Source organism: Anomalospiza imberbis, chromosome 4 (genome assembly GCF_031753505.1).
Source record: "Anomalospiza imberbis isolate Cuckoo-Finch-1a 21T00152 chromosome 4, ASM3175350v1, whole genome shotgun sequence".
In the NCBI taxonomy this organism is placed as follows: Eukaryota; Metazoa; Chordata; class Aves; order Passeriformes; family Viduidae; genus Anomalospiza; species Anomalospiza imberbis.
In genome coordinates this window covers 21,095,545-21,111,422 of record NC_089684.1, presented here as the reverse complement: position 1 = coordinate 21,111,422, position 15,878 = coordinate 21,095,545, and the positions used below count along the sequence as shown (strand labels likewise).

General features: G+C 38.0%; 1 protein-coding gene across 2 annotated transcripts in view; it reads right to left on the bottom strand.

Moving 5' to 3' along the window:
* Positions 1-1,048: 1,048 nt before the first annotated feature.
* PAPSS1 (3'-phosphoadenosine 5'-phosphosulfate synthase 1) overlaps positions 1,049-15,878 on the bottom strand; it is a 51,349-nt gene continuing 36,519 nt past the window's right edge. For both annotated transcript variants that reach the window (XM_068187420.1, XM_068187419.1), the window contains exons 9-12: positions 13,788-13,923; positions 12,172-12,440; positions 10,159-10,388; positions 1,049-2,060 (exon numbers count right to left, since the gene is read on the bottom strand). In XM_068187420.1, the coding sequence (XP_068043521.1) occupies positions 1,922-2,060; positions 10,159-10,388; positions 12,172-12,440; positions 13,788-13,923 (774 nt within the window). In that variant the 3' untranslated portion in view covers positions 1,049-1,921. The remainder of the gene's footprint in view (positions 2,061-10,158; positions 10,389-12,171; positions 12,441-13,787; positions 13,924-15,878) is intronic.

The window sequence follows — 15,878 nt, the reverse complement described above, 5'->3', positions numbered from 1 at the left end:
CTTCACAGGATGATTCAAATTCACATTCATCATTCCCATTTATTTTCCAGGCTTCATATAGCATTTTAAAAACATTAACTTCTGTAGACATTCACCTGTGTTTGCTATTCTGTCAAAATATTATCTTTCATCATAGCTAGCAAAAGAATCAAACCTGACAGCAAAGTGTCCAAGCTGCAACTTCCAACAGATAATCCCATTTTAGCAGCTGACAACTCTAGTTCACCTTCATTGTTAAACCTGAAGTTTTGCATGAACAACTGCACATGGATGAAAAGATTCTTTCTTCGGGATTTTATACATCCTATATATTGATATAACCTGAAAAGAAAGCCAAGTTTCAAGAAAATCTGCCTAGTGATTCTGAAGAAATAAGCTTGACACTACCAAAACACAGTCTCAAGCAATTGTTGTGGTGTGCTGAGAAACAAGCCTCTCATTTTTTCCCAATTCCACCTTACTGCCTATCAGAGGAAAGAATTCCACTAAAAAATACATTCTACATCTCTTCAGACACAGAGGAAGAAGAGAGGAAGCCTGTCTCAAAAAATTTGTCTTAAATGCTACTGTGAACAAGTAAACAAAGACCACAAGTAGCATTCATCCCATTCATTACACAGGTCCCCTCATCACAACCTTCCTGGCATCAAAAAGAAAAATCTAGATGAACACATGCGTCATCCAGTATCAACATTCAAACAACAATTTTGAGCTGGTTCTTGCTATATACCCTGTTTAACAAGAAAATATAAGTTTCTGTGACAAGGATATGAGGTGGTTTCTAGCTAGGAGAGGTTATGATTGCTCCACTGATTACCTGCAAATGCTTGAAAAGACACCAATAGGTTAGTGTTACTTTACATGTGAAGAAGTGTTTTACTTTTCATTTCTTATGTTTCTTCATGATTTTTGAAGAATCCTAAAAGAACATGTGCTTTGTCTTTAAAGCAAGCAAAGCTGACTCACAAGATTACTCTTTGGAGACCTAGAAAAATAGACAGAAAATTATTATCTGAAAAAAGCATTTTTACCACAGGAAATGTCAAAATCTAAGTATTTTCTTTATTTTTCTTGTAATAATTAAACATTAAATTAAGTTTGGGCTATCATGCTTTTAAAAAAGTTGTAGTAGGCTGATTAAGTATATCTGGAATCAAAACAGTAAGTTACATCAAATGAAATAAAACATACCCTACTGACACCTATGGCAGTAAGCATATACAAAAACAATATGTGAATTTAACAACTGAAAACTAGATATTTTCTTTTATTCATTACTTGGCCATCTTTACAGGTCCACAGCAGAAGAGAATCAACGTACAACTCAATAAACGCCAAAATTAAAGAAAGCAAAATTTTAATTATGCTACATAAAAAAACCCTGCTGCTCTTTGATTACATATAGCCAGAAATAAATTTCAAGTGCTTCTGGAGATGATAATGATGAGATAAAGATGAAGACACTTTTAACAAATATTTTGAAACATTCTTTACTTTTTTGATTTATAGATAATCTATCCATACTTAAGGGATTAACTCTTACATTTTCTCCTACAAACTACTAAAACCAGACACTACCCAGCAGCTTAAATAACATATGAAAAAGCTGCATCTATTTAACAGCTGCAGAACTCAGGACAGAGGCAGTAAAATATAAAAAAATACAGGAGTTAAAAATCCTACTGCAAGAATATTAACTGTAATAAAAGAGAAGACATTAAAACCAGCAGCTAGTTAGGTGCCAGGACATAATAGAATCCATAAGGGCAGGCAAAGAATGATGCTAAGTTAGGAAGAAAGAGTCTGTTTTCAGAGAACTTCCTGACAGACACCACAACAAAGCAACATGAATGGTGACTGTGTGGTCCCCTTCTCGTAAATAAATCAGGCGTCAAAGGTTGATCTGCAGTTAATAAGAGGCCTAAGCCTTCTCCAAGGATTTGTAGTATTCTGTCAGCACAGTCCAAGCCTTGGGAGCCATGAAGCCTTCCGGCGGGTTTTGTCCTTCTCGAGCCAGCCTGCGCATGCGGGTCCCCGATATAAAATCAAAGTCTTCATGGCTGAGAGAGTAGGGGTGGAGGAAAAGGAAGGGAAAGAAGAACATACTTTAAAAGCAGGCAAAGTTGCTCATATTCCTTCTACTTTCTTAATACTTCACACATTTTTTCTTGGGAGTATAATGTTGTATAGCAGGTGTCATTTCAAGGCCAGCAATGGCAGTAAATCTCAGGAATATACATCCTCTAAAATGTTCAGCTTTGGTAACTCCTGAGGTTTCAGCAGCGTGGTGCAACTGAGCCACTGTGGACTGAATTCAGTCTATGCTTCCATTGAGCCTGGCTTGCTCTCTGTGAGGAAACAAACTCCTGTTGAAGGAGAACCATCTACTCTACCTACTGTCGGAGCCCTCTGCTAAGGCAACAGCATCCATCCTGATTTACATCTTCCCTTGCCAGGGCAGGAGACCAGCCTGATGGGCTGGTTGAATGTTCTTGTGCGGGTTCAAGAAAGTAATTTCAGAGCCACTAGAGAATGTGTAAAAAAAATTTGCATAACATCTTAGTGAGGGACTGTTTGGAGAAGAGAGAAAGTAAAAGCCTCAGAATCTACAGGCAAGCTTCCCAGCTGTGCCATTGCAAGACCCTGAGCACACATATACATATTTATGCATATCAATAACGTGGCATATACAGTTCAAAAGAAAAGCAATGGAAAAATAAAAATACCCTCCCCTAAAGATACCTTTCTCCTAAAAAACAAAATTCAGTTGGACAAATGCAAAACTGAACACAGATTGTTTACCATTATTAACGTAAGAATCTAAATTATTATTAACTTCTCAGGTATGTGGTCATAAGCAGCAAAAGCTAAACGAATTAAATTATTCCTCACAGGACTGAAATGGTAGAAGCAAGACAAGAATGCCAGAGTTCTATCAAATGTTCCAAGGGAAAAAAAATACGTATTTCTAAATTAAATATGCAATTTTACTTATGCCATTCACTCAATTTGCAACATGCATGCATTATTCATTCTTTACTTGTCTGTTTGAAATAAAAACCAAGTATTGATCTCAGATGTACATGCCTTAGACAGAAACAGGAGCCAAGTGTGCACATCAGAGGGCAGAACTTGGCTCTAAGTACTGGTCTATGCACAGTAGGGTATGGAAGTCAGCAAGATGCAGAAAGCATTCCTCAGTTCCCTTTCACAACAACACTAGCCCCATAACTTTTTGATTTGGACTGTATACATTTACACACCAGCACTGTCATACATGCTCTTTTCTTGTTGCTCTAACTTTGGGACTGTGGGTTCCTGAAGTGTCACAAGACAAAAAAAACCCTACTGTACTTTACTCCAGCAAAATATAAATTAAATAAAAATGAAAATTTAAACTTGATGTAGCTCCATGGGAAAGTTTGCACTGCTATTTATAACATCTGAAAATTTTATTCCTTACCAGAGAGATGTCTGCTGTTCGCTAACACTGCTTAAGGCAACTTGAGTTCTTTGCAAAGACCTATTTTTATAAAATATACGTGGGGAATTGATAAATCTGATTAATTATGTCAAAAAAATACCAAGTCTTCAGATGACCAGGAAGAGAAAAGTAAAGCAAGTACTATGAAGTTTCTCAATGTGTGTTTTCTCCACACAAAAGTTGGAGCATTTAAAAAAGAAAGGGGCTTTATTCCCTCTTGTTTCTTAAGTTTTCAGAAAAGCACTCAACTTTGTCCCATACCGTCGTAGTGAAATAATGCTACTAAACTACTACATTTAGATATGTCATAGAAGTTTGCTTGAATAACACATACAACTGCTTTAGCTGCTTCTTATCCCTAGTTGCACAAAAAACAAGTAAGAAGCAGAGATACCAAGGAAGAGAGAAATACGAAGCTAAGGAGATCTACAGAAATTATTTTAAAATGGAAGAAAAAAAGTGAGTGAGCATCATATCAGAAGCATAGTACATAGCATGTCATAATATTTCTAGAAATGTTTCCAAAATACTATTAAAAATTTAAAAAGTACTAATGATGTCCTCACATTATCCTGAAGGTCTATTTTGACAGGGTTTTTCTTTTAAAAAAATTACTTAAATTAGTAATTGCTAAAGTAACTCAAATGGAGCCTTGGCAATATATACACAAGACAGTATTTTTTGCCTTTTAAAAAAATTACTGCATTTACAACTTCCAATAAAATGTCAGAAACTGAGATTCCTACTACGGAGAAAAACCTTATCAGTACAGTGACCACTGTGCCATGATGTCACTCACAAGCATTTTGAAACAAAGCACATCAGTATGAGTCATTTGCTTTAGTAGAAGGAGATAGTAAAAGGAGTCACCAAGTAATTTCACGCAGAGTGAATTTTGAGGATGTTAAGGTCCTCTATATAAGGTAGACCTGAGTGGAATATGAGAGGGGGAAACATTTGACTATTAAAGATGCTATAAAATTTAAATGCCAAAGCCATTCAAATTCCATTCCAGTCAGATTTGAAATTACCCTCAATGAAAGTTACTACAAGCCTTTTCTGAGTATGGCATTTAAGTGCCTTTGAAAATTTTACTCAGTAGCTGCTGGAATCAGCTTTCTTTTAGCCACACTGGATGCTACTAAATACTTGTAACATTGATTTGACCTTTTACTGCCAATTGAGTTTGACTGGTACTAACACAATACTTTGTGCCACGGCAATTAAAAGCATTCTCTAAAAAGAAAGAGGAAAAGAAGGCAGAAATAAAACCACAACAAAAATTTGTCAACAGAAAAACACTCCTGGAACATTTCACACTGAGGACTGGTATTTGCTCTGTGCCATAGCATCCTAGAACTTTACTACACTCACAGTGTGGAAAAAAACATACCTACACACACTATGAAATTTTCTTACTTATGGAGGACAGGGATTTCAGAGATCTTACATGTTCTGTGAGAAAACAAGGAGGACATTAGTTTGCAAGTAGGAAGTGACTGCCACAGGCCTACAGGAAACCTCCCGTGCTGTACCTCTGAGGTGTCAATACAGTGCATTGATACTATAACTGGAGAGAACATTTCTTCTGCTTCAGCATTACTCCCTACCAATTTAATCTAAGTATAGACCACATTACATAGTAGATTTTTCACCTGGGAACACTAAAGATCAGCTATAATCTTGGGAACCCTGACCTCCTCTTAGGTATTTAGCACCCTGCAAATCATCTTCTAGGAATTCCCATTCTCTGTGGAGAATGTCTGGTGCTCTCAAGGTCTTAAAGAATTACTCCTAAATACAAGATTCATTATAAAAGCACAGACCGTTCCTTCACAGGTTTGCCCCTTTTTTTTTAGGCAAATAGAACAATAGGGAAACAAAACAATAACATGACTTTTTCACCCTGGTCTGTCTTCAAAACAGCTGTGATGTTCTACTCAGCTGGCAGACTTAGGACTAATTTCTGGGACAAATCACAGCCTCCTTATCCGGGGTCCAATTCTAACCTTAAACCCTTTTTAGAAAGACTTTCTCTGAATTAAAACTTGCCTCTGTAGCATCAAGTCATGACTTACAGTGTAACTCTTACAGGCAGTCATCCTGCCTTGGGAATGAATGTCCCATGATGCTGAATGAACCAGCTAGTGCCAGCTAGGTTCAAATCCCAACCAGCCAGGAAGAAACTGTTTGTGAAATTAGAACACAATATTGTGATTAATATCAACATATGCAAAGCAAATCCTTTCCTGCTTCCTTTCTGACTGGCAGGAGGGTTTAAGTCTCCTGATGCAGAGTTTCAGCATATCCTACATTATGTACTAATGGTAATTAAATAATCATATTTCACATAACTAAATTAAGGAGAACAGTCAAGTGTGCTTATCTCAGCCTCTTACTATCACTTTAAAAAACAAATTTGAGAACAGTATGTACTTAGTTGGAACAGCTCTCCTATAAGTATGATTTTATAGTATTAAAGCAGTAATGACAACCATATTACAGGTCCTGGGAAAAAATATATAAAGTTAAAATCTATCTTCTTCACAGATACCCATGCTTCATTTACATTTTATAGATAGCAGGAACAATCTGCTCCAGTCACCTTACTTATGGGTTTCTTTCAGCCAAAAAAGTTCTCTATGTTTTTTTTTTCAAGGAAAAAAAAAAAAGTAATTTAATTCCAGACACTGCTGTGGCTTTTTTAATTGCCAGACTAATTTCCTTTCTTAATTGAGTTTTTTTCTCAGCAGCAGTCTGTGGCTGCATTTTATAGGACTGATCTTCCATAAAGAATTGGGAATCTCTGCTCACAAAACCAGCTTCTATTATTAAGCCACTAATCCCAAATTACACTTGTCTGTGGTAACTTGTGAGGCCTTTTTGGCTGAAGAAGCACACTAACTGGTTTTTGGAAGGAATTTCAGCATTGGGTAAACTGTTTTGGGGGCAGGGGGGTGGGTAGTGGTGTTATTTGTTGGTTTCTTGGTTCTTTGGTTGTTTTCTTTACACTTCACTCTACCAGGTCAGATATTCATTTTTAATTACTCCATTATAAGTAGAGTTCTTACTATAAACTTTTCCAAAACACATTTGGATATATTAAATTATAGATCAAGAATCTTATGAAATCTAAAAGTGCAAAAACTTTGATAAGGACTGTAACAATATTCATTCTAGCTTTTATATGCATTAATTCAGAACTCTATGCAAGTGGAAACGCTCAAGTTTCCCACACAAACTTAGGATTTGAACAACAGCAAAAATGGCAATTTTTTATTATCCTCATTTTGACCAAAGGGACAAGAAAATGAAATTAGCTCTACCTGTGCTGCTATACATCACTTCAAATGCATTCCTCAAATCACTCTCCTAGATCTAAGTTTCAGATAAATTGTTTTTCAAAAAATAAGTTTCAAGAGCTCAGTTTCATGAGGTGCTAAACCTAGTTCTAAGACATCCAAGAAATTTTAAATTGTACTGGCTTCATGAGGTAAAACATGAAAATAATTCCAAGTCATTGGCTGTTCATATGTCTTAATGTTCTAAAGGGTAAGTTTATTTAAACAATTTAAACAATGTCTAAAAGTTAAAGATATTTCTGCCTTTCCTTACTAACAGGGGCCAAGTGACTTCAGCTCCCACGCAGCAGCACAGCAGCTCAGCACTGTTAACCAGCAGCATGAGGTCCTGCATACCAAGTCAGCAGACTCCAGACTGGTCCCAGGCATGTACTGGGTCAACTGAAAATCTCCAAGAGCAGCACAAGTTCTGGAGGGTACTAACAGAAGTGAGAAACAAACTGACCTTCTATACCAATTCCACAAAACTGTGCTTGTATGGTCATCTTTGGGAGCAGAAGACCTTAAGCACAACAACCTCTTGGAATCACAGACAGCATACCAGAGAAGTGAGGGCCTTTGGTACTGATTTGGAGGCAGGGTCACTGTAGGCTTTTTGGTGCTTCTCAGCAAGGTCATGAGCAGCTCAGGCACAGCTTGGTCTCACACAGTTGCCCAGCACCTTACTGTAGGCAGCTCACCAGTGGTGACCCAGCCTCTGAACACCCACCCCCACAGGCATACAAGGAATGCTATCAGTAAGCATTACACCTTTCTCATAAAAACTGAGCAAAGCAACTCTCTGCCACTGCTAATTCTGCAGCCACAGCTTTTCAGATATCCCTCTGGCAGCTGGACCAAGCTTTTGGTAAGCTCTCACCATGAGCCAAAGATTCATCTACCACCATCCTCGTGTTAGGACTTCTCTCAGAAGCCAAAAGGTAATAGCAGCAAAGAGCCCAACTGCAATAACTTCTGCATGTCTTTGCTGCCAAGCCAGGTGTAGGTGTGACTCTACCAAACTACAGAGACACTCAAGGTAGCAGATGGGCTCTACTATGGCTTCTCACAAGCACCTTCCCAAACACAGGAGTCCAGGAGGCCTGAAAGAACAGAAGATATGACCACACAGGGTAAGAATAACTATACCCAGCAGCTAAGACACATGGCCGTCTATAGGTCAGACCAAGGGAAACTCCCTTGCCACAACCTTTCATACATTCATTAGTGTTGTAAATTCTAGAATTGTCTAGTTGGCTGTCAAGTGTCTAAGCCTCAGAAAACTGAAAAAGGTGCAAGAGATACCAAATTACCCTTTACTAAAACAAGTCACGGCACATTTTCATGCTGTGTTTTTCACCAAGTGAGCTCAGGAAATATTTCCACAGACATCACTATTTCACATCCAAGGGTCTTCCACCAGTACTGATCATCTAATGTTTCCAGGCAATCCTCTCTTCCCTGCCATCCTCCTTGCAGAGTCAAACACCACATGGTCCAGGAGTCTGCCACATTTTCAGCATTACACAGACTATCTTGAAAGGCAGCCAGCTGCACCCACCCAGGCTCTAACTCTGTCTGGAGCCTACCACAGTGCTCCGTCTGGCAGGCAGGAGCAGTGATGGGAGCCTCCACGTGTCCGCATTGCCATCTAGAGGATTGCTGCCACACACCAATCCATCTGCAAACAGTATCCAGAGGAGGACAAAACAAATGGGCTTACATCCCTACAGCACCAGGGCAGAACTGCACATTAGTGGCAGCATGGCTTTTTTTCCATGACAGTTATAGAACCAGGGGAAAAAGTGCCCCAAACCAAGGCCTCATAGACACAGTGAAAGGATAAAAGGGTGCACATAATGCAGACTGTGGCAGAAGGCAAAATCTGTTCCCACTGCTTTTCATAAAAAAATCTCAAAGAGTTGTTTGAGGTTTTTTTAATCACTTACTAAGGTTAATGACAGAGGTATAATTTTACTTGCCTTGATTCAAATCACATCTCTCCCGCTAAGAGTACAGTCTTGATGATCAGAGAATCAATATTCTGAATTTTGGCCTGTCACATTGCTACTCCCTTACTATTCTAATTTAGTAAAAATTGACATACCAATAAAACTACTTCACTTTGATCTTTCTGTATTGAAGCATGACCAGCAGGTCCAGGAAGTTGATTCTTCCCCTCTACCCCACTCTTGTGACAGCCCACCTGGAGTACTGCATCCAAACCTATGGACCTCAACATAGAAAGTCCATGGATCTGATGGAGTGAGTCCAGAGGAGGGCAAAAAATTTGATTAGAGAGCTGGAGCACCTCTCCTCTGCAGACAGGCTGAGTGTGTTGGAGTTGTTTAGTCTGTAGAAGAGAAGGCTCCAGGGAGACCTTATAGCACCTTCGCGTTCCTAAGGGAAGTTACAAGAGAGCTGGAGAGGAACTTTTTGCAAGGGCCTGTAGTGATAGGAGAAGGAGGAAAGACTTCAAAGTGAAAGAATGTAGGTTTAAATTAGATATTAGGAAGAAAGTCATTCCTGTGAAGGTGGTGAAGCACTGGAACAGGTTGTCCAGAGAAATTTAGATTTCATTACCAACTTTAGCTGCAGTTTGATGTAAACCAAAAGTACATTTCAATAATCTGAATAAAGAGGATTAAATTAAAATGTCAAGTCATCTTGCCAGTATCATTCATTGTCATCAGAGAAACACATACACTAAGTTTTGGACACTGCTATCCCACACAAAGGAAAAATAACATTGAAATATGCATACAGAAGGTGAAATGAATTGTTCCGTAATTGGATTTAAAAAAAACCAAACAAAACAAAAACAGCTGAAAACCCTGGGACATAGACTATTCTTAGGGCATCATTGTGCTTTATTACTAACAGAAAATAAATAGCTAATTGTCACCCCATCTTGTCCACTTTCTTTTCCATGCCTCACACTCTCCCTGCATCTCTTCCCTCCTATCTGATGCACACCTGACACCTGAGAAGCTTATTTAGAAAGCCAAAGCAGCAGAAAGTTAATCTTACCATTATAATAAATAATAATATCTTTCTCTGGATTTACCAATCTGTGCCATTATGTTTCAGAACTAGAGAAATCCCAGTACCTGGGGAGTCTTCACATGGCAGCTAAAGTTAGGTCAGGTAGTTGCACTGTGAACCAAACCATGCTGAATTCAAGCTACATTTGTCTAAAAGCTACATAGATCTAAAACACATCTAAGTTGCCCTATTTGAGCAATATGAATTTAATTATAAACATTTTTTAATGTGGTCGGGGTAAGAGGCAGCTATTGCTCAAAATTTTCCTAAAATGAAAATACAACTTACTGATCAGAGTCATAATAATCCATGCACTTCTTTTTTTTATTATAGGCTGCAACCCTGAAGGGTACAATTTCCAGTGCTCGGAGGCCTGGAGCCATTGTGAGCACTTTGGCACCATGGGTTGGTTCATACAGATCTTTCCCAGTGTCAGGGTGTGGCATCCCTGCTGGATCTCGGCCTACAATGTAGAAGTTAGCTCCTGCAACCATCCGTGATCTGCAGTGCCACTGAACCTAAAACAGAGACAGGAAAAACAATTAACAGAAGAAAATGCTCCAAAACTTCAGCTCTCAAAATGGGCATGCACTCTGTAACTACTATGTTCTCCTTAGTCAGAGCTGCTGACAGTCACTCCCTGTGACTTTTACGATGGAGCCACAACATAATAAAGAACCAGGTAAGCTGATCACCATAAAACTTACAGCTAAAACATACTATCCCCATTTTGTCTGCACAGTAGGTACTCAGAAAATTACTTCAGCACCACCTACACATTCAGAATGAAAAACCACCCATGTTCAGCATTTTCGACTTGTGGCAAGGATGCTGTTCAAGGCAGAACTAAGAGTTTGTCTGCATGAACATTAAAACCCGAAGGACACAAACTAGGTGCACACTGCACACGAATGCTTGTAATAGATTAACTTTCCTAAGCAGGTGAATTTATTGCATTTTGATACAGCTTTGCCTTATAGAACTGCTTCTTCCAAGGCACTTTTCAGGAATGTTAAAAACACAAAAAATGCTCAACTGATATTTATTAGACTTGTCCATTAGGATTTTTACAGACTGGATAGATAACCTGCAGATAACCATATTACCAGCTGCTTGTTCTTCTGTAAAGCACCTGTGCTACAGAAACAGATCTAGTACCAACGACTTTTAAATAACCTATGGAAAATTATTAAAGAAAGAATCTCTCTTATTACTTGAACAAACATTATTGTCAGGCGAACTCTGAGGTCACTGGAAATGACCTCATAGGTCATAGGAGGAGAAAAATTTTATCCTGTTCAGAATAAGGAATGCGGATTTTGTTTCTCCTCACACATACAAGAATGAGGTAGAAGATTGCTGTTAATTCTCACAAAAGGCCTATGGAGAGCAGCAGAAGACTCCCCACATGAACCCACATGCCTCAGCAAGATCTGGACTGCAGTTTTTTCTCTGGACTGAAAGGCAGTGGAAGCTCTGTTTGACCAGTCAACTGGCCAGCAGAAAATAAGCGGCATCTGCCTAATTTAACTTCACTAGAAAGATCCCCTATCTCTGAAAAAAGCTACCCCAGAGTCAACCTTGGAGCCTGGTCAGAATTTGAACTTCCTGTGAGTCAAGGTGGAGGCAAGCAAGGAGGACAAAAAAAAGAAGGAAAAAAAAAAAAAAGGAATGAGATGGAGAATCAATATCCCCTCAAGCAATTGTCCTCAACTGAGAACATTTATTCTTTCTGCTGCCTCCCACAAATCTCTAGGGACTCCAACCCAAGACCTGCCTCCTAAATAAAGTGTTACCAAAGAACTATTTCATACAAAATCCTTGAAACGATTCTCTCTGAATTAAGTTTGCCAAAAAATAAAAAGACTGCTTTTTTCTTAATATGTGAATGCCCCTCCAACATACAAACTTCTTGCTTAACAATCATAAAACTTAAGTATTTTAACATTCAGGACAATCACTCGTTATGTTAACAGATCTTTTAATTCCTTCTGAAAAACACCGTAAAAAACGGAGGAAGGATTAAATTATTATTATATCCTTGTAGCTGTAAGGAAAGGAACCTACAAACTTAATATTTTCTCCCACCATTTCCAGCAAAATCCTCCAGTACAGAAGTTTTTTCAGAAGAGAATGTTTTGTTTGGTGACAGAGACTTGATAATCCGCTTTCCCAAGCCAAATCAGTCTCCTCTGTCCCTCCATTAAAACAACGCAACACACAAACATCAGATGTAGCACAAAATATTTTAGTGCACCACCACAAGGGTTTTGATTTACTTTAAACTCTTGATGTATTTACCTCAGTTGGTCCTGCATACATCATGGGGGAAGGGAATATAGCTACCACTGTTGTTTCTGGATTCAAGATTCCCTCCTCCAGTACCGCAGCATGCTGCTTCATGCGCCACATAAGAGGAACATCATCCTCCTTCGTCCAGCCTCCAAGGGGGTGCAAGAGCAAAACCGGGCGCCGGTAGCCACGTTCCAGAAGCTGCTTATGAGTATCCTGCATTAAAAGAGCGTGCCCGTTGTGCACTGGGTTGCGTAACTGGAATGCAAAGACAGCATCTGTGGAGGAAAAAAACAATATAAAAGATATAAGGAAAGCAAGTTATTTTATCAGTAGTTGTACAGCCACAGAAAAATCTTCAGCATATGCTTTCCTCTAAGCTCTATTAAACAAATGTAATAGCAGTGCTCACAGGTCATTAATGAATTATCAATTATCACAAAATCACTGTACTTAATAAGCAAAACTAATAAAAAACAACCATACCAAAAAAAACCCCAGTTAACTTCTGAATTTTCTGCAGAATTATTCTAGTTTCTCCAAGAGCTATAAACTTCTATTTGGATTTTTCACTTGCATAAGGGTATTACATTCTAATAGGAAATAAAACTATTCTACTTATCTTAAAGGCTAAATATATCATCAAGAGAACAAATGGACCCGTTTGGAACAAAACTAATAAAAGGGGATTTAATGTTCCTTACTAAGTATTCTTCACCTTAGTTTGGTAGATTTTAAGCACGGTAAGAACAGAGCAAGACTAACTGCTATTCCAGAGTATTACAAACCCTTCAATGAAAAATCCCGCCACAACCAGGATTTCTGTCTCCTGCAAATTCCAATGAACTAAACTACCCTGCAAGACAGCAAAATCACTGTAACGAGAGATTTTCCAATATGGAACCAACGAAACCTAGAGAACAGGGATAGTTTAGATCTCAAATATATGTTTGTTTAGAAGTTAACCAAAAGACTGATATTGCAGGACTGATATATGGCTCCTACACAGAACCTACCGACCACACAGAACAACGACAGGAGCTCAGGACCAGTTGTGCTTTACATTCTCAATGATAATCTCTCTCCTCACATTTACAAGTGCAGCTGCCTGCCAGCATGTTTGCTCTCTGCTTTATGACATTCCTCAGCCTCTTACTTATCTGCCTAACCCAGCCACTTTTGTGAAAAAAAAAAATGGTTTATTTCTTGTGCTGTAAAGAAACTTGGCACCTGCACTACTTTCATAAGCCTTGTTCCCAGAAGCAGCGTGCAACAGACTTAAAAATAGCAGAGCATGAAAGCTCAGCATTCAACCATACCTCTGTAGTTTTGGCCAAACATGATCTTTAAATCACATCTTACCACATTTTAACATTATCTCTTCTCACACTACCCACATGTCTACAGTGCATGGAAAGATAAAATTCAGGCACTACCAGCTTCTGTTATGTATTTATGCAATGCAATGTGTGAGATCATAAAAATTATTACTATTAAAAGCAAAGAATGCCACCTACCAGAGCACTCAAAATTTTCATCCTTGAAACAATGCCAGCCACAGTGGTGGCAGCAGACATTTGGATAAGTCTTTGCAGAAAGAAAGCAAGCAAAAAAAATTTACTCACCGGCATTCATTTCCTTGAATTTCTGCCTTAGTTCAGCTGGAGTGAGGCGGTATTGATCAAGTCCATCATTCCAATAAATACGATCAAGGACCTGTAGATCTCCACCTACAAGCCAGTTCCCTTGCTCCATAACCATCTAAGAAAAAAAAAAAAAAAACCAAAAAAAAAACCAAAGTCCATGTCAGGATTAGTTATCAGCTTCTCCTGAGTATCAAGAGCATTGCAATGGGGACACATCTTTACCAAGGATTGTGTTCCAGGTTAATTTTATTTGACAGTCAGAAGTCAAGCATCAGTGTTAAAAAAATGAAAAAAAAAATCACTGGAGCATAGTCCAGACATGTTATATATCATGATGCAGGAGAGATAGACAAATCTTCAGTAGGCAAATACCTTTCTTTCAAAATTGAGATAACATACAGAAATGCACATAGCCAATTCTCTTTACCAACAATGCATGACAAACACAGATAGCATCTGGAAAGCCTTGTCTATTACAATTTATTTAGCATATATCAGCATATATTTTTATTAGAACATATTTAAAAATTTAATTACAATATAGCAATACAATGAAGTTGCACACTTTATAGTTATTGGTCAAAGCAAATGCTATTGCAATATCACTCTGTAGTTTTCAAGATTCTCGTCAGAAATAAAGTAACAAACAAAACAATTCTGATTAACTACTCACCCACTTTAATCTACAAATAAAATCAGAATCTTTGAAGTAGAATAGCTTTTGGACTTGTTTCATGGTAGCAGTTTACCCAAGTAACAGATGTTGGACAGTCACTACACTTCTTTTTATATCTTTAAATAGCACCTCACGTTTTATCAAAAACTAATTTTGGCAAGCTGCTTAACATACTCTACAAATTGCCATAGACATTACTCTGAAATTTTTAATTTTTAAGAATGCATTTTCTTTTGAAGATGAAATCACAAAAAACTTTCAAGTTTCATACACATTTCTTATAACTTTTTTAGCCTTATGTAATTTAGAAATGACAATAAATCTTTACATAACAGAAGATACTACATAGTAAACCTAAAAGCCAAGATGCAAAAATCAGGTGTGAATTTTTCAATTTATTTTTCCTTTGACCTGCTGGAATTAAATGATGCCACAGTAACCATCCCCTTCCCAAAGAGAATGCCAGACTTTGACATCTCCCCAAGGTGGAGGGAAGGTGTGATAATGATACGAAGATGAGAACACTCTGCACTACAGAATCTCTTAGGTACCCAAATATTTCTGATTAAGAACAGTCACCAAATTCATGTGCTGTTATGTTACTACTATACACCCCAGTACAAGCATAAGAACATAGTTCCTTATCTTCTACATAAGAAGTCATTCAAATTTTGTCTGCATGAGATTTTCTTAGAATTTATTAGATGTGTTAAATTTTCAATAAAGGGATAATCTTGTCTTCAACATCACATTCAAGAACACATCCAGGGTTTTCAAAATCCTCTATTAGTCATACAGATACTTTCACAACATTTCAAAGGCTTTCCTTTTTCGAGAGCAAGCTCATAATTTGAAGTTTGTTTAATTTCTCTTTACCTAATTTTATGTTATACCTGTTAACAAAAATACTTCAGAGACAAATGGGGAAATAAACATATTTTGGCTCTGCAGAGCTAAGATGTAACATTCACATCAGCTTGCATAAGCCAGCACAGTATTGTGATGAGTATGTTACAATTAGAACATTTCAGTGTGACATACACATAAGGCCAAGATAATAAAACATAACAAACACAACGGATGGGAAATTACTCCCTAGAGAGTTAAATGATGAACTCTCCAGGAACAGGGCCTGTTTGAAAAACATCTAAAGCAGGCAGGTCTCACGTGCACCACATGCAGGCAGAAAAAAAGTTTTCTATCCTTCACAATGCATACATCCACTGATTAAGGAGCTTTGATGATCCATGTGGTGACACAGAGGGATGTGTTTCCTAGGCACACTGAAGGGCAAACTTCCCTCTTCTGTAGCACAGATTCTACAGTACACTCTAAATTCATTTCATGTGTACATATTGACATTAGATTTTCACACTAAGTACAGACTATTCAAC